At 46.3% G+C, this 18,407-nt stretch overlaps 1 protein-coding gene across 6 annotated transcripts in view; it reads left to right on the top strand.

Moving 5' to 3' along the window:
- The window catches only part of TRIM16 (tripartite motif containing 16), a 56,076-nt gene extending 38,104 nt beyond the window's left edge, over positions 1 to 17,972 (top strand). For 5 of the 6 annotated variants that reach the window (XM_045375314.3, XM_045375315.3, XM_065532800.2 and 2 more), the window contains 5 exons: positions 4,164 to 4,259; positions 9,352 to 9,585; positions 12,640 to 12,805; positions 13,624 to 13,719; positions 16,105 to 17,972. In XM_045375314.3, coding sequence (XP_045231249.2) covers positions 4,164 to 4,259; positions 9,352 to 9,585; positions 12,640 to 12,805; positions 13,624 to 13,719; positions 16,105 to 16,688 — 1,176 coding nt within the window. In that variant the 3' untranslated portion in view covers positions 16,689 to 17,972. Of the gene's footprint in view, positions 1 to 4,163; positions 4,260 to 6,029; positions 6,166 to 9,351; positions 9,586 to 12,639; positions 12,806 to 13,623; positions 13,720 to 16,104 lie in introns of those variants that run through there. The other variant, XM_065532803.2, reaches the window with a different exon arrangement.
- The last annotated feature ends 435 nt before the right edge of the window (positions 17,973 to 18,407 follow it).

Genomic DNA, 18,407 nt, shown 5'->3' with positions numbered 1-18,407 from the left:
CCAGCCTGGGTGACAGCAAGACTACATCTCAAAGAAAAAAAAAAAAAAAAAGAATTTCTTTCAGCCATTTTGAGGAATGCCCAGGACTCAGTATCACATAACTTGGTTTTTCTTATTCTCCCAGGCTGTAAGTATTTTGAGATGGGGGAGTGTGTGTCTTATGTGACTGAGCTGGCATGTACTGTATGTACTATGGTGAATTCTGACCAGCTGACCGAGGAATGCAGTCAGCATCCAGGTGAACGCTAGCGCTGCCTTCTCTAGAAGGGCGAACCCTGCGTGCTTGGAATACAAAGGAAATGGCACAGTCTGGGATGTTCTTCTCTCTTCTCACTCCCCCTGTTCTTCCTATTTTTCATCTCTAACATGACCTGGCTGTCACTCTCTGTGTGCCACCTTTGCCCTGTAGTAGAAGGAACCCTTCTGTTAGCATATTGATGTAGTCTTGCACCAGATAAGAAGCTAAATGACTTGAATGGCTTGATAAAGCCCATGTGGCCAGGAAGTGGCCGGTCGCATAATATTCTGGACTCTAAATAGTGTGCCTTTGACACGTTTGTCATTGTCTTGCTGAAGCAGGCAGAGCTGTCTGTGCCCTGCCTTCCAGAGCTTTCTGTGCTCATGGGCACCACAGTCCTGCCTCTGGGCAGGGCCCACCCTTACCTGAGATGTGTGTGTGGCTGACCTCTTGGGAAACCCTGAAGCCAGAGTCGGAGGCACCCCATCATTTTCTAGGAACGGGAATAACTGGAGAAACAAGTCTTGCAAAGTGGCTCCACCTTTTGAGGTAACTGGGAGTGCCTTTTCTTGGGGTGACTCACTCAGGAGGGTCCCCGATTGTGTGCTTAAGGAGTCCTTTTCTCTCCTTTTATGGTAGTCTGCAAATAGCAGAGAGAAGCCCCTTTCTCTGGATGCTCCCTGGGTGCCTCCCTATGGCCCTGCTGCTGCCGACTGCTTTAACACATTCTTCTGTCCCTTCTGTTGAGATGCCGTGTTGTAGGAGCCTGTTGCTAGGGTGTGTTCTGTTGTGTCTTCCACCACCTTTAAACAAGCAGCTCATGTTCTTTTCTCTCCCCTGGAATGGCTCACTGTGTAAGCCTTTTTCATAGGTTAAGAATCCAGGATTGCCCCCAAATAGGCCAGACCCACCCCCACTCCCCACTCTCAGGCATCAGGTCTCAGGTGTCAAGGGTGAAAGGTCACTGGGGCCCCCTCAGCTCCACTCTGAGTGACCTGGAGCCTAAGCAAACATTTCCTGCCTTCTGCAGTGTCCTGGAGAGGCGAGTCCTCTGCCTGCAGCAACTTCCCTCCCCGGGGGCGCCTGGAATTCCCCGCCTCCGCCGTCTTCAGTGGAGAATGGAGAGACAGTTTATGCCCTCTGAGTTCTATTAGGGCATAATGACTCGCAGCTTTAAATGCATATGGAAGCTATTAAAAGCAGTGAAAGCTATTCTTTTTTTTTTTTTTTTTCTTTTTCTGTATTGCCCTTGTGGAAGTAGGAAAGTGACAGGGTCTTTGAAGTTCGCAAAGGCTTAAGTGCACCTTGGCACACGTCTTGGTGGAAGGTGTTTAGTGCATCCCAGGAGGCAAGATTGAAGCTGAGGCCAAAGCAGGCAAACCCGAGGTTCTTGGGCAGGCACTTGCCTGGGCTAGAAGGTCTGGCTCTGCCTTCGAATACAGAACATGAATGCAAAGCAGCCATGGTAGCAGGAGTAATAATGATGATGATGACGATGCTGGCACCCACTGACATTTATGGAGCTCATTAATAATGTCCCTGGTACTATACAAAGTCCTTATTGACATACGTTATCTCATTAGTCCATTCTTTCCTAATCCTATGAAGCAAACGCTTTACTGATCCCCATCTCACAGGTGAAGAAATGGAAGTTTAGAGATATTAAGTTCTGGAATAAACAGGCCAGGCATGGTGGCTCACACCTGTAATCCCAACACTTTGGGAGGCTGAGGTGGGCCGATCATGAGGTCGGGAGTTCGAGACCAGTGTGGCCAACATAGTGAAACCCTGTCTCTACTAAAAATACAAAAGTTAGCTGGATGTGGCGGTGTGCACCTGTAATCCCAGCTACTCAGGAGGCTGAGGCAGGAGAATCGCGTGAACTCGGGAGGTGGTGGTTGTAGTGAGCCAAGATTGCGCCATTGCACTCCAGCCTGGGTGACAGTGTGAGACTCCGTCTTAAAAAAAAAAAAAAAAAAAAAGAAACTTAGGTTTGGTCTCTGCCCCCATTTCCTGGCACCCAACAGCTCTTAGAACCCCCAGATTCTGAAGTGATAAGCGTCTGAATGCCGATGAGATGACTGGGTGACTGAGGGGGCTCCCGAGAGCCTCAGGATGGGGGCTAGTTGCCAAGGGAGCCAACCCTATGATTAAAGGGTTTGACTTCCAGCCCCATCTCCCCAGTCTCCTCCAGGGAGGGAAGTGAGGCTAAAGGTTGAGAGGCTCACCAATGGCCAATGATGTAATCAATCATGCCTGCATGATGAAGCCTCCATATAAACCCAAAAGGCGTCAGGCACGGTGGTTCACACCTGTAATCCCAGCACTTTGGGAGGCTGGGGTGACAGGCAGATGAGTTCAGGAGTTCGAGACCAGCCTGACCAATATGGTAAAACCCTGTCACTACTAAAAATACAAAAAAAATTAGCCAGGTGTGGTAGCACATGCCTGTAGTCCCAGCTCCTTGGGAGGCTGAGGCAGGAGAATTGCTTGAACCCAGGAGACAGAGGTTGCAATGAGTCGAGATCGCACCACTGCACTCCAGCCTGGGAGACAGAGCGAGACTCCATCTCAAAATAAATAAACAAACAAACAAACCCAAAAGGCTGGGCTTCTGGGAGCTTCTGGATTGCTGAAGGAGTGGAAGTCCCTGGAGGGTGTGCACCCTGCACCTGGAGAGGGCATGGAGGTGTCACTTCCCTCCCACATCCCTTGCCCTGTGCATCTCTTCCATCTCCAAGTAGGGAGTGTCAGAATTGAGTTACATTTTAGGACACCCAGCTGATGTTGGAGAATGGCTTTGTGCAAGTGTTCTGTGTTGTGTGAGTATAAGACAAAGAAAGTTTGTTTTTCCTGTTCATAAGTAAATTTGCCCAAATTCTCAACTGCTAAGTAAAAAAAATGTGGACTTCCCACCTGGCCATCTGGCTCCAACCCTGCACTGCCTATGAGGCTCTTGTGGGGTCAGCCTGGGCTCAACTCCATTGATGAACTTGGAAACACGACTTGATTGTGTCACCTGTACATTTGAAATAATAATCATGTTTACCTGTGTTGACAAAAGGAGTCAAACTCTGTAAAATATTTGAAGATATTCATCCTGAGCCAAATATGGGAGACCAATGGGAGACCCTGAGAACATGTGCCCAAGGTGGTTGGGGTACAGCCTCGTATACGTTTTAGGGAGACATGAGACATCAATCAAATATATGTAAGATGTAATTTGGTTTGGCCTGGGATGGTGGGACAACTGGAAGCCAGGGCTTCCAGGTCATAAGTAAATTCAAAGATTTTCTGATTGGCAGTTGGTTGAAAGAGTCAAGTTATTGTCTAAAGACTTAGGAATGTCTGAGTTAAGATAAGAGGTGGTGGAAACCAAGGTTTTATTGTGTGGGTAAAGCCTCCAGGGAGGAGGTTTTGGAGAGAACAGATTGTAAATGTTTCTTATCAGACTGAAGGAGTCTGCTGTATCAGTAATTCCAAAAGGGAGGAGGTTATAATGAGCCATGTCTGACCCCCCTTCCCATCATGGCCTGAACTACTTTTTCAGGTTAACTTTGGAATGCCCTTTGCTGAGAGGAAGAATTCATTCAGATTGTTGGGGGTCTTAGGACTTTATTTCTGGTTTACAGCTAGTATGGGTATGGCAAGGATGGTGTGGGGTAATCCACAAAATGCTTGAAATGGTGAGCAGCATGGCATATGTGCTCACTGTATTTTTGCTGACTCATGCTGACTGCAGCCCCAGGAGGGCATGGGCTCACCGCTGACTCCTCATGCCTCCCGACTGGTTTCTGAGATCAACCACAGAGGTTAAACTTCATTCCAGGGAAGAAGGGCGGGGATGTCAGAGCCGGAGAATGCCTGGGTCCTTCTCTATGCATTGGGCTCCTTCCTCCTTAATTCTCTGCTTTCCACTTTTTAGGCTGAACTCCAGTGTACCCAGTTAGACTTGGAGCGGAAACTCAAGTTGAATGAAAATGCCATCTCCAGGCTCCAGGCCAACCAAAAGTCTGTTCTGGTAAGACCAGCCTGGGTCAGCCAGGCCCTTCTGGGGGTGTGGGACATGGTACTGCATGCCTAGCCTCCATTCCTGTAGGTTCCTCGGGGTTTCTCCGCACAAGAGAATTGTAGATACAGTTGACTACACCATGGGGTAGCCTCACCTTGATGTCAAGATTTGTTATGAAATTAGTTTAAGTTTTAAACCTGGCAAGTGATTTGCTTTTTAATAATATAAATTAGAACCAAGATGAATCCTATAATAACAACATTCTTATTTCTACATTTGCATATGCTGTCTGGACAGGGTGTATGTGTGTGCGGGGCTGGGTGTTTAGTCAGAGGTCCAGAAATTATATGTAATCTTGGCTTCTTCCATTATATGAGTCTCACCAGTCCTAGGACCTGGCAACTGGAAAAAAGGAGTTGAGAACTCAGGATTAGTGATGGTATTTGAGAAGGCCGTGGTGTGCCAGGCTAAGTAGGCAGTAAGTGGTCTTCAGGTGGACTCTGAGGAGTTCTGCAAATGCCTCTAATCAGTGGCAAGCCAGTAACCACCACTCAGAAGAAAATGCAAAACAGGCTGGGCGCAGCGGCTCACACCTGTAATTCCAACACTTTGAGAGGCTGAGGCGGGCGGATCACTTGAGGTCAGGAGTTCGAGACCAGTCTGGCCAACATGGTGAAACCCCGACTCTACAAAAAAATACAAAAATTCGCCAGGCATGGTGGTGCGCGCCTGTAGTCCCAGTTACTCAGGAGACTGAGGTAGCAGAATTGCTTGAATCCAGGAGGCGGAGGCTGCCGTGAGCCAATTTTGCACCACTGCACTCCAGCCTGGGTAACAGAGTGAGACTCTGTTTCAAAAAAAAGAGAGAGAGAATGCAAAACACCTACCCTATGGAAGTGAATCAGCATTGTCATCTTTATATCCTGAGAATGAATGATTCCATCCATCCTCCATCCATCCATTCGTCTACCCCTAATGCATGTATTCATTTCAATTTAAATTTTCACCTCCTGGGTGTTTACGACCAACTAGCTACTGAAGGATGAAACACCTCTTTCTTACTCACAATATTTTATTAAAGGAAGAAAGAGAATTATCCCTTTAAAGCCATATAAATCTTCAGAGATAATGGATTTCCAGGCTCAAGATAACCTGTAGAACCACATGGAGGGTCTTGTGTTTCCCAGTTCTTTAATTTTCAGACACTTTGATCCCTCCTCAGTTCTCATAAGTACATGACGACCACGGGAGGTAGTTATTACAATAGCTACCATGCACAAGGGGCATGAAGATGACAAGACTTATCTAGGGCTATCTAGATTGATGGAACGGGAGAACCTAGAGTTGTTGCTCCCTTGACCTAGGAATGACTCAGTATATTGACAGGCATGTATACCACCCTCAAATCTTTAAACCATTACCTGCTGGCTCCTTGGATGTGTTGAGGCCTCTCCTGTCTGTGCTATTTCTGCTTTAGTAATGCAGTAAGTAATGCCCTTTGCACATTACATTTACATGCAAGAAAGAAGTGTTTCTCAATGGGAAGGTTTAGGAATGAGAGGCCAGGCCATAGCAGAAGTCAATCTCAATCCACCAATATCATCTGACGCCTCCCTTCCACCATCCTGCCTCAGGATGGCCTCAGTTGGGGCTGGGGGTGAGGATTTGGATGCTGAGTTTGTCTTTAGTCTCATGCCTCTTAGTCTTGTGCTATCTGCTTCTATGAGGAACCTATGGGTCGTAATTGTAGACGGGATTCTGCTCCTTTCCCACAACATCCTCATGCTGGTTCCCATGCTGTGTCCTGCTCCTGCTTTCTGGAGGTGATCGGGAGTGGGCAGTGCGGGCAGGGAGTACTCTGTGGCCTCTGTGAGTCGTAGAGCCTGGACACCTGGAGCCTGAGTGGACATGAAGGGTGAGTAAGCCGGGGAACTAGGACACATTAGCTAACACAGAGTCTGGATCAAACACTACCACCGCTATCTGCCCCTGCTCTCCCCAATGGTTATAAGCACAACTCTCCTGTCTTCTGAGGTAGATTTCCTCATCGTTGCTTCTTTGCCGTATGGAAATGTAATTTGACTTTTAGATTTGAATCCAGTCGTGATTAATATCTCAGGATTTATAGTATTTACAGTGTCAGGGAGGCAACACCTGTAAACAGTTGGTTCAGAAATTGCTGGGAGGCTTGGCCTCTTTCCCTCTTGGTCGCCTGCTCAGCAGCAGCCTGTGTATTTAGTCCATTATGGGCATAGGATGTTCCCCTAACTGGTGCCCACAGTGGACAAGGGGCTAGGCCCTGTCTCTCGTCGGGTCTTGGGAGAGGGCCGAACTTAAAGGTCCTTCCCTGCAACGTCCCCCACAGCCACAGCTCATGGGCTGAAAGAAAGCTCAGCTGAACTCCTCGTGTGCCTCCCCAGCTCGTCCTAGTGAATGTGCCAGGGCCCAGAGGGAGAGGTCAGGCTGTGCCAGCTAGGTGCTATACTGCAGACACATGGATCCCCAACCCTGGGCCCTACTTCGAGGCAGTGTGGAATGGTGGTCAAAGGGATGGACTCCAGAGACCAACAGTCTGGGTTCAAACCTTGGCTGTGTGATCTTGGGCAAATCAGTCCATTTATCACTGTCTCAGTTTCCTTATTTAAGAAATAGAGACCCTAATAGTACCTACCTTTTAGGGTTGCCAGGAGAACAGTGCCTGGCACATAGTAAGAACTTACTACATGTTGGTTGTTTTTATGATTATTGTTATATAATTAGAAGAGTGACCAGGCTGGCAGCAGAGGGTCCTCATTCCCAGGAGAGTGGCAAGAGGGAGAGAGGTAAAGTGTCAGAGGGCTGCAGAGCCTACGCCTGGCAGAGCCCCAGGCAGCAGGTTTGCCACCTGGGGGGCCTTGGTGGGGCCCAGGTAGCTTTCCTGGATCTCAGGTCTTCACTCTTCAGACAGTGCTCTGAGCCTCCCATCCACAGTCCAGAGCCCATTCTCTGCCTGCCTCCTTCTCCACTATTGTCTCTACCTACAGTCTCTCTGAGCAGCTGGTTCAGGTGCTGCTATTCTCCTACCAAGGGTGAGGGCCAGCCCTGAACAACAGGGCTCTGGTTTCCCAAATCGCCTCTCCTGCTGCCCTGGCTTCTCAACACCATCACCTGTCTAAAAGCTTTTCTTGGTGTGGACTGGAAGAATTTGGATAAAGTCTACCATCCCCACTCTTCCTTAATCCTGTTACCACAGTTTATTTGCTCCCAGCTCTGTCCAGCTACCTAACCTCAAGGAAGCCAACAGGTAATAGAAAAGTTGGCATAAAAATGAGAATGTAGGCCGGACGTGGTGGCTCACACCTGTAATCCCAGCACTTTGGGAGGCCAAGGCAGGCAAATTGCTTGAGACCAGGAGTTTGAGACCAGCCTGGGCAACATAGTAAGATCCTATCACTACAAAAAATACAAAAATTAGTTGGGCATGAAGGTATGCACTTATGGTCTCAGCTACTTGGGAGGCTGAGGTGGGAGGATCATTTGAGCTTGGGAGGTCAAAGCTGCAGTGAGCCGAGATTGTGCCACACCAACCTGGCAACAGAGGAGACTTTGTCTCAAAAAAAAAAAAAAAAAAAAAAGAGAGAGAGACAGAGAATGTAGGGAGATTGTCTGTGTCTTCCCACCATCCCCCTCCAGTAGGGATACCCCTTGCTTTGTTTGCCCTGCTTATTCTTCCCTTTGCCACCAGACTGAAGACTGATCAGAGACCAGTCATTCTCGTGGACTGAATTCCTGAGCCAGGCAGAAGACCTCCTATCTGGTGTCATCATTTTTTCTTCCCATCTCCCTCCAAACCTTTAGGCTCCCACCCAGCCTGGGCTCAGAATCCCATCTTTTCTGAGTCCTCTCCTTACTGTGCTCCCCTTTTTGATCCAGGTCTCATTCTCCTTCCCTCTCTCCTTCCTTGCCAGGGATGGGAGGTGCCCCTGGAGCCTCTGCCCAAGGATATACGCTATTTGACTCGCTTTGGAACCCTGATGTTCAGAGCTGGCCCTTAACATTGGGAGGAGAAAGAGAAAACAGCACTTGGAGGGGAGCTTAGAAAGTCTCAGATGGGATAGGACTGGAGTGCAGTGCCTCAATCTCGGCTCACTGCAAGCTCCGCCTCTCAGGTTCACGCCATTCTCCCGCCTCAGCCTCCCGAGTAGCTGGGACTACAGGGGCCCACCACCACGCCCAGCTAATTTTTTGTATTTGTAGTAGAGACGGGGTTTCACCGTGTTAGCCAGGATGGTCTCAATCTCCTGACCTGGTGATCCGCCCGCCTCGGCCTCCTAAAGTGCTGGGATTACAGGCATGAGCAGCCACCACGCCCGGCCGTCTGCATCAGTTCTCAAGAATACCAGAGAAGAGGAAACCTTCAGAATTTGGAAGGATGTTGTAAACATGATATTGGTCGGAGGCATTCACAGAGGATGCTAACCATGCAAGAGTCCACATGCATATGCCCTATCGTTCAAACCCTTAATGTTTCTCACATGAGTTTTCTTTTATGTTTTATTTGAATGTCACATTCTGTTCTGCATATACATGCTTGTCCTGGAATTGCTTGGGTGCCATGGTCATCTACACCGTAAACATTTTGTGGTGATTCTGTATAGAGACAGTATCATCTTAGACGTGCATTTGGCTCTGATGGACTCAGTGTTCAGTTTAACCAGGCATAATGAAATGCTAACTCATGCTGATTATACAAAAAAAAAAAAGCCAAATTCTTTACCTCTTGAAATATAACTATCAAGTAGACTGAGTACACGCATTGCTCTGGTAGGAAAATCAATTTCGGAAACTTGATTAACAATCCCAGAGTGTCAGGATTGTGAGGGATCTCAGGGGTCATAGAGGAATTCACTCTCTCATCAAATGGATGAGGAGACCAAGTTAACAAGTAAATCCTTTTTCCAGGAACCTGGAATTCACATGAGAATAAAGGATTCCTTTTACAATAGGGAACTGCTCCCTAGTATATGTTTCTCAAGCTGACATTTCTGTATGTTGAGCTTCTATCAAGTTGGACGCCTCACTAAGAAGTGCTTGGCTGCCTTCCACCCCATCCCCCCACCAGGTGTCGGTGTCAGAGGTCAAAGCAGTGGCTGAAATGCAGTTTGGGGAACTCCTTGCTGCCGTGAGGAAGGCACAGGCCAATGTGATGCTCTTCTTAGAGGAGAAGGAGCAAGCCGCACTGAGCCAGGCTAACGGCATCAAGGCCCACCTGGAGTACAGGAGTGCCGAGATGGAGAAGAACAAGCAGGAGCTGGAGAGGATGGCGGCCATCAGCAACACTGTCCAGTTCCTGGAGGTATGGGGGGTGAGGGAGTGGCGGCATCCCACAGATGCCTCACGAAGCACCCTCGCTTTGCTAGGCCCATGGCCATCTGTGAATGGAACTGTTTTTTTGTTCAATGCTGTGCACAGGGCGCTGTGGGAACAGGGAGAAGCAGATTCTTCATTCAGCAGAGTATAGGAGGGGTAGGGAGGGAGGACTGCTCAGAGCAGGGAAGCTTGAAGCAGGTCCTGGAAGATGAGTCAGGTTCAATGTGCAGTATGTTCCAGGTAGAGGGAACAACATAGGCAAAGGCAGCGAGGTTTGAGGAAGCACAGCTGACTTGGGGAACCAAGGTACTTTAACAAGGGTGGAGCCTGGGGTGCTGGGTGCAGAGTGATGAGGCTGGCACGGCCAGGCAGGTGTCTGGCTGGGAAGGGCTTCAGATGGGAGAGGATGAGACTCAGTGAGTATGTTTTATAAACCGCTCCAGCAGTCCACTGCATGGAGGTTTGCTGGGTAGGGATGAGACTGGAGCCCTGCTGCTTTTCAGAGAGGGCTGTGGCTGGAGTAATTGAGGAAGGCTCAGAAGAGGAAATGCTTTTCATTACAGTATATCATTAGACATTAAACTGTAAGCCATTGGAACCAGGAAATACTTTTCATTACAGTGTATCATTAGAAATTAAAATGTAAGCCATTGGAACCAGATCTGAAGAACATGTAACCTTTCAGGGAAGGAACACTAGGTTGGGGGTAAACTACAACATCCTGAATCGGTCACTAAACAGGTCTGTAACAGCTCTTAACATCCCTGGGTTTCAAATTTCTCATTTATCAACAAGCCCACTGGAGTATATAATTCAGAAGCCTCCATCCAAGCTCTGATATTCTGAAATACAATTTTTTTATTGCTTCCATTTGTGAAAAAATTCTCTGCTAGTTACAAAAACAAATGTTTATTGTGAAAAACTTGGAAAATACAAAAAAAGAAGAAAAAAATTATCCATAATCCCAATACACAAATACAACATAATTAACTTTTGAATGAGTAAAAGAGAAGCAGAGAAAGACAGACAAAAACCCCAACAGAGTTTCTCTCTTTCTGTCAGTTTCTTTGCTTTTCAATATCAAAACACAAAGAAAATATGAACAATCATTTAATAACCATTTGGCTTCCCACCTCACAAGTTTCCCTTAAGATCTACCCAAAGAGTATACAAAGTATTTCTCTTTTTTCCTTTTGTAACTTTATTTATTTATTTATGTTTTGTTTTTTGAGATGGAGTCTTGCTCTGTCACTCAGGCTGGAGTGCAGTGACGCGATCTTGGCTCACTGCAACCTCCTCCTCCCGGATACAAGCAATTCTCTGTCTCAGCCTCCCCAGTAGCTGGGATTACAGGCGCCTGCCACCACGCCTGGCTAAGTTTTTTTCTTTATTTTTAGTTGAGACGGGATTTTACCATCTTGGCCAGGCTGGTCTCAAACTCCTAACCTTGTGATCCACCTGCCTCGGCCTCCCAAAGTGCTGGGATTGCAGGCATGAGCCACCGTGCCCAGCCTGTAACTTTATTTTTAACATAAAAGACTTTAATACATATAACATAAATTTTAGTATAAGATAACTTACTTATTGGCCAGGCACGGTGGCTCACGCCTATAATCCCAGCACTTTGGGAGGCCATGGCTGGCAGATCATGAGGTCAGGAGTTTGAGACCAGCCTGACCAACATGGTGAAACTCTGTCTCTACTAAAAATAAAAAAAATTAGCCAGGCACGGTGGCACGCACCTGTAGTCCCAGCCACTCGAGAGGCTGAGGCAGGAGAATCGCTTGAACCCGAGAGGCAGAGGTTGCAGTGAGCTGAGATTGCGCCATTGCACTCCAGCCTAGGTGACAAAGCAAGACTATGTCTCAAAAAAAAAAAAAAGATAACATTTATTTTGGCAAAAGATAACATTTCCCCCAAAATTGTTGGTTAGGCATTCAAAACAACATTTATTAAATAACTTATCCTTCTCCCACTGATTTAAAATGCTCCTTTGTCATGTACAGTATATAGCATTAAAATGTTGAATTACCCTTTTCAATTTTCTGGTTTTGATTTCCATGGCTCTATCTAATCATTTTCATATAACTGTTTTCATTACTATGTTTTCTGCTATACCTGGTCTGCTCTTTAATGCTTCAGTTGTAGCTGAAGTTTGATACTATGTTATATCTGAAAGCATCTTTCCTGATCACACGTTGTTTTGAAACTTACATGAAACTATGTGATTATCTGTGTGAAGACACTTTCCAAATACTAAAGCAAGGTACAAGAATTACAGGAATTTATGCATTGGATGAAATTGACAAGGAAGAGGCAGCACTCCTGCCTGAGAGCTCCTCCATTTTCTACCATGGCTTGTGTTTGAATTGTCAAAAAACAAGTATTGACGGAATTAACAAAGCAAGAATGTCTTTATTTTTTGGTCCCCAGTCTGGACTATGTATTGGAGCTCTTCATGGCCATCTAGTACATCTTGATTTTTTTTTTTTTTTTTTTTTTTTTTGAGACGGAGTCTCGCTCTGTCGCCCAGGCTGGAGTGCAGTGGCCGGATCTCAGCTCACTGCAAGCTCCGCCTCCCGAGTTCACGCCATTCTCCTGCCTCAGCCTCCCGAGTAGCTGGGACTATAGGCGCCCGCCACCTCGCCCGGCTAGTTTTTTGTATTTTTTAGTAGAGATGGGGTTTCACTGTGTTAGCCAGGATGGTCTCGATCTCCTGACCTCGTGATCCACCCGTCTCGGCCTCCCAAAGTGCTGGGATTACAGGCTTGAGCCACCGCGCCCGGCCTCATCTTGATTTTTAAAAGCCCACTTTCTCACTTAGTTTTTTAAAATCCCACTTATTCTGAGGGTCTAGCAGCTAGAAAAGTGCTTTCTATTTTGTTAGACCCCGAGCTTGACACTTTACATGTACTTTCTTTGTCAAGGACACGTTACTGTCAGCCCATTTGACAGATGCAAAAAGTGACTTAATGAGGAGAGAAGCCTAAGTTTAGAAATACAGAAACCACAGCAAGTTCTGCTGTTTCCTTTTCCGCAGGAGTACTGCAAGTTTAAGAACACTGAAGACATCACTTTCCCTAGTGTTTACATAGGGCTGAAGGATAAACTCTCCGGCATCCGCAAAGTTATCACGGACTCCACTGTACACTTAATCCAGTTGCTGGAGAACTATAAGGAAAAGCTCCAGGAGTTTGCCAAGGAAGGTGAGATGCATTCTGGGCCATGGACTATAGTGGGTGTGTCTCTAGCAGTAGATGATGGGAAGGTGAGAGAGAGTCAGGGAAGGGAGGATGAAATCAGGGGAATGTCTCATTTTGTTTTCTTTTCTTGTGTGTGTGTGTGTGTGTGTGTGTGGTGTGTGAGACAGTGTGTTGCTCTGTCACCCAGGCTGGAGTACAATGGCGTGATCTTGGCTTACCGCAACCTCCACCTCCTGGGTTCAAGGGATTCTTCTGCCTCAGCCTCCCTAGTAGCTGGGATTACAGGCACCTGGCTAATTTTTGTATTTTTAGTAGAGACGGGGTTCCAACATGTTAGTCAGGCTGGTCTCGAACTCCTGACCTCAAATGATCCGCCCGCCGCGGCCTCCCAAAGTGCTGAGATTACAGGTGTAAGCCACTGCGCCCAGCCAAATGTCTCATTTTCAAAGCCATCCTTCAGACAGTGTGTGTTACTAATGGACTCTCATCTTGATGATTTTCTTTTACAGTTGAGACCCAGAGAAGGAGAATTAGTCATGCTTATATTATGCCATCAGCTGGCATTTCTATGACTAGCTTCCCAGGTTGCTGATGCCTATACTTTTAAGTTAAGTCCAAGACAGTCTGGATCACTTTTTCAGTGGTTTATGCCTTACCTATGAAAGAAATGTAGTCTATTGAGCATATTTCTGTGAAACATTTCTAGGCTTCAGTCCCTTCTTTCCCCAGGAAGTCCAGGGAAGGGTGGCTGGGAAGTCCTGATTTGCAGATTCTCCTGACCACCTGGACAGGTGTGCATTCACAACTCTCTGATTTTCTAGAGGAGTATGACATCAGAACTCAAGTGTCTGCCGTTGTTCAGCGTAAATATTGGACTTCCAAACCTGAGCCCAGCACCAGGGAACAGTTCCTCCAATGTAAGTTGTGAACAGCACCCCCTTCTCCATTGTTGATATCAGTGCGATGCTTTGCTAAGTAAGAACCGTCATCTCTCATCTAGGTTTCAGGTTCTTACAACTTCATGTGTATCCCTAAATCATATACTTCTTAAAAATTTAATTTAAACAATTTTTTAACTTTTCATTTTGAAATAATATGAAACTTACAAAAATATTACAGAAATAGGACAAAGAATTCCCATATATCTTTCACTCAGTTTCTCCTAATGGTAACATGTTACATAACTACAATACATTGATCAAAACCAGGGAATTAACATTGCTACAATGCTATCAACTAATCTACAGAATTTATTCAGCTCTCACCAACTCTTTCATCAATGCCCTTTTTTCTGGCCCAAAGTCCAATCCAAGGTCACAGATGTTTCCATGTCTTCTTAGTCCCCTTCAATCTGGATCAGTCTTTCAATCCTTGTGTTTCATGACCATAGCACTTTGAAGAGTCCTGGCTAGTTACCTGGTGGTTCATTTCCATGTATGACTTGGCCAGAATTGCATAACTCATTGACCTGTCATTAAGTGGTATTGACTTGGTCCATTAGCATTTTTAAAACACTGCACAGTTGACCCTCGAACAAGGTGGGAGTTGGGATCCCAATCCCTCATATTGTTGAACATTCACCTGTAGCTTTTGATTCCTCAAGAACTTAACTAGTAATAGCCTTCTGTTAATTGACATAAACAGTCAAGACATATTTTGCACGTTTACATATATATATGTAGACATATATATGTATGTATGTATGTGTATTTTTTGAGAAAGGGTCCCACTCTGTTGCTCAGGCTGAGGTGCAGTGGCTTGATCATGGCTCACTGCAGTCTTGACCTCCCACATTCAAGCAATCCTCCTCCCTCAGTCTCCTGAGTAGCCATAGGCACATGCCACCACATCTGGCTAATTTAAAGAAAAATTTTTTTAACAATTGTAGAGATGGAGCCTTGCTGTGTTGCCCAGGCTGGTCTCAAACTGTTGGCCTCAAGTGATTCTCCCATCTCAGCTTCCCGAAGTGTTGGCATAAGCCTCTGCACCCAGTGAGAACTTTTTAAGTTATGGAATTTTAAAAATAGCCTTTAATATGCTAATTCATTTGGCAAGCGTATACTGAGCATCTTCTCTGAGCTAGAGAAGAATCCCATGCAAAATGCGAAGCTCATAGATTAGAGGGAGGACAAGCGGGAAACAAATACTCACATGAATATATTATTACAAATGGGGAGGGGTGCCAAGTTTAAAAAGCCATGGTGCTCTGAGAGAGAGTGATTTAGAGTCACAAAGGGCCTCTTCAAGGACATGAACTTTCGGTTGTAGCCTGAATGGAGCAGTAGGAATCACCAGACTCAAGGTAGGGCGTGATCACATCTTGGAGGGAACAGGTTGTACCAAAGGCTCAAAGAGGATTGAGTGCTGAGTAGGTCTGAGATCAGCATGGTGGGAATGTAGCAATCAAGGGAGAGAGTCAGAGACACAGGAAAGGACCAGGGATGCGGGGCCTGGTAGGCCAGGGCGAGGGGTTCCTGCTTTATTGTAAGAGCAAGGGGCACCATGAAAGGGTTTTAAGCTGGAACAACATGACTGGCCTCAGCCTACCAGCTCTATTGTGGAGAAGCTCTTGAAGTGGGCAAGAGAGATCAGCGAATGACCAGTCAGGAACCCATTGCACGAGTCCAAGTGAGATGAGTGTTGGCTTAGGTTGGGGGTAAAGCACGGGGCTGGAGAGAAGTGGTAGAATCCATAGGAGTTGCTGCTGCCTGTGTGTGTGGTGAGGATGGGGAATGAGGGTGAGGGCAAAACAAATGTCAAAAATGACATAGAGCTTGACTTAAGCAATGGGGTGCATGAGACCCTGTTATGCTTTGGGAGTGGGAGGAGAACAGGAGGGCATGTTTGAGAGTTCTTCTGCTCCATTTGATCCATTCATTCATTTTTAAGATGTTTTTCAAATATTTTGAAAAATGAATGAATGGATCAAATGTGGGTATAGGAGTACCTGCTTCCCCAAACACTTGGCAACACTGGGTAGGATAATGCCAGGCGTTCAATACATGTTTGTTGAATGAATGAATGAATGAGTAAATTAATATATTTCTTCACTCAGTTCATCAAATAATATCATCAATGTCAAGCAATTTGAGCTTCATAAGGGAAGGGAGTAGATGATTTGTGCTCTCTGTTTTCTGTTCTTCACTCACCTCTTTGCCTAGGGAAACAGCAGCCTGGGTAAATAGAGAACAGAGAAATGGATGTTTTCTCATATGTGCTTTGGAGCCCAGCTGGGTTTAAACTGTTCGTCTGAATCAGCTGTCAGTTCCTGAACCACTCTCCTGCCTTCTGTGTCTCCTCAGATGCTCATGACATCACGTTCGACCCGGACACAGCACACAGGTATCTCCGGCTGCAGGAGGACAACCGCAAGGTCACCAACACCACGCCCTGGGAGCACTCCTACCCGGACCTCCCCAGCAGGTTCCTGCACTGGCGGCAAGTGCTGTCCCAGCAGAGTCTGTACCTGCATAGGTACTATTTTGAGGTGGAGATCTTCGGGGCAGGCACCTACGTTGGTCTGACCTGCAAAGGCATCGACCGGAAAGGGGAGGAGCGCAACAGTTGCATTTCCGGAAACAACTTCTCCTGGAGCCTCCAATGGAATGGGAAGGAGTTCACAGCCTGGCACAGTGACATGGAGACCCCGCTTAAAGCCGGCCCTTTCCGGAGGCTTGGGGTCTATGTCGACTTCCCAGGAGGGATCCTTTCCTTCTATGGCGTAGAGCATGATGCCATGACTCTGGTTCACAAGTTTGCCTGCAAGTTTTCAGAGCCAGTCTATGCTGCCTTCTGGCTTTCCAAGAAGGAAAACGCCATCCGAATTGTAGATCTGGGAGAGGAACCCAAGAAGCCAGCACCATCCTTGGTGGAGACTATTCCCTAGACTCCAGGAGCCATATCCCAGACCTTTGCCAGCCACAGTGATGGAATTTGCATTTTAGGGTGATTTGGGGGCAGAAATAACTGCTGATGGTAGCTGGCTTTTGAAATCCTATGGGTCTCTGAATGAGAACATTCTCCAGCTGCTCTCTTTTGCTCCGTATGGTGCTGTTCTCTATACGTTTGTAGTAATTCTTTTTTTTTTTTTTTTTTTTTTTTTTTTTTTTTTTTTGAGATGGAGTCTCGCACTGTCGCCCGGGCTGGAGTGCAGTGGTGCGATCTTGGCTCACTGTAATCTCCGCCTCCCGGGTTGAAGCAATTCTCCTGACTCAGCCTCCCGAGCAGCTAGGATTATAGGCGCCCGCCACCACGCCCAGCTAATTTTTTGTATTTTTAGTAGAGACGGAGTTTGACCATGTTGGCCAGGCAGGTCTCAAACTCCTGACCTCGTGATTCACCTGCCTCAGCCTCCCAAAGTGCTGGGATTACAGGCATGAGCCACCGCGCCCGGCCTGTTTGTAGTAATTTTTAGGCACCAAATCTCCCTCATTTTCTAGTGCCATTCTCCTGTCTGTTCAGATAAACGTCACACTGTGCCTCGAATGGATGGCCAGGAACCTTCAGAGTGGCTGAAAAGAATGCAGAGTTATCATGATAAATTGCTAACTTGTGTATTTCCTATGTGCTAGATACTGTCCTTGTGCTTTCTGCACGTTAACTCAGTCCTCACAGAACACCCGTTGGGTAGATGCTCATATCATCCTTTTTTTGCAGATGGAGAAACTGTCCGGGGCAGTTAGCTAATTTGTTCAAGGTCACTCTGGTCACATGGTGACTGAGTGACAGAGCTGGGATTCAAGTCTGGCTAGAATGACACTGGACTTTTAACCACCACATCATATTGTCTTCCTTATTACATCATGCACATTGTATGGAATAAAGTGCATAGCAGAGAAACTTCTTGAAGTTTGCAAATCCACACACATCTGACTCAGCCATCCCGCCATGCACTGGCTCACTGGCTCACTGGCTCACTGCCTCACACAGCAGCCCTTTCTATTTGGGGACAGCAAGGTTTAGAAGAAATGTCTTAGCAGAGTCTTGAGTTTTAGTCCCTGTCACCTCTGAAAAGGGGTCCTACTCCTCTCCTCTAAAGTAACCTGGCGTATGTGGACTTGTGTGATTTCTCATTCAAAGAATGAGGTGCTTCAAGAACTGTCACGTAACCCCCACGCCCCAGATGTTCTTGTTTGCATATTAAATTTTCCACCTTCCTTTATGGTTCTCACTCCTTTCTCCCGATTATTTCATTCTTCTTTTGGCAGATGAGCTTCCTAAGATTAATCCCAAGCATTCATCAAGCCTTTAGGCAAATGGCAAACTGTCTTTAAATGAATTTGTGAGGCTATAACCTGAAGTCTCTGGTGGGATTCACCAGAAATATAAATTTTGAGTCTGTTCCTGTGACCTTTGTCAAGGCCACAGGAACTCTTTTTCTTCAGTCAGTCTGATTGGCCTGTCTCAAGAGTATATTACTTTAGCATAACTTGACTTGTTACCTATATTTATATCTAGGGATGTATACAGTGTAGGATTTAAAATGATTTTACTTTAATTTCATCACATCATTGCTTTATGCTGAGATTCATGATTCCTCATCCAGTATATTTGCTCTCCTTCCTAGCTTAGTGTCACCTGCACAATTGGTAACCCTTTCTTCTTA

The sequence above is a fragment of the Macaca fascicularis genome, chromosome 16 (assembly GCF_037993035.2).
Source record: "Macaca fascicularis isolate 582-1 chromosome 16, T2T-MFA8v1.1".
Classification (NCBI taxonomy): domain Eukaryota; kingdom Metazoa; phylum Chordata; class Mammalia; order Primates; family Cercopithecidae; genus Macaca; species Macaca fascicularis.
This window is presented reverse-complemented; position numbering and strand designations above follow the sequence as displayed.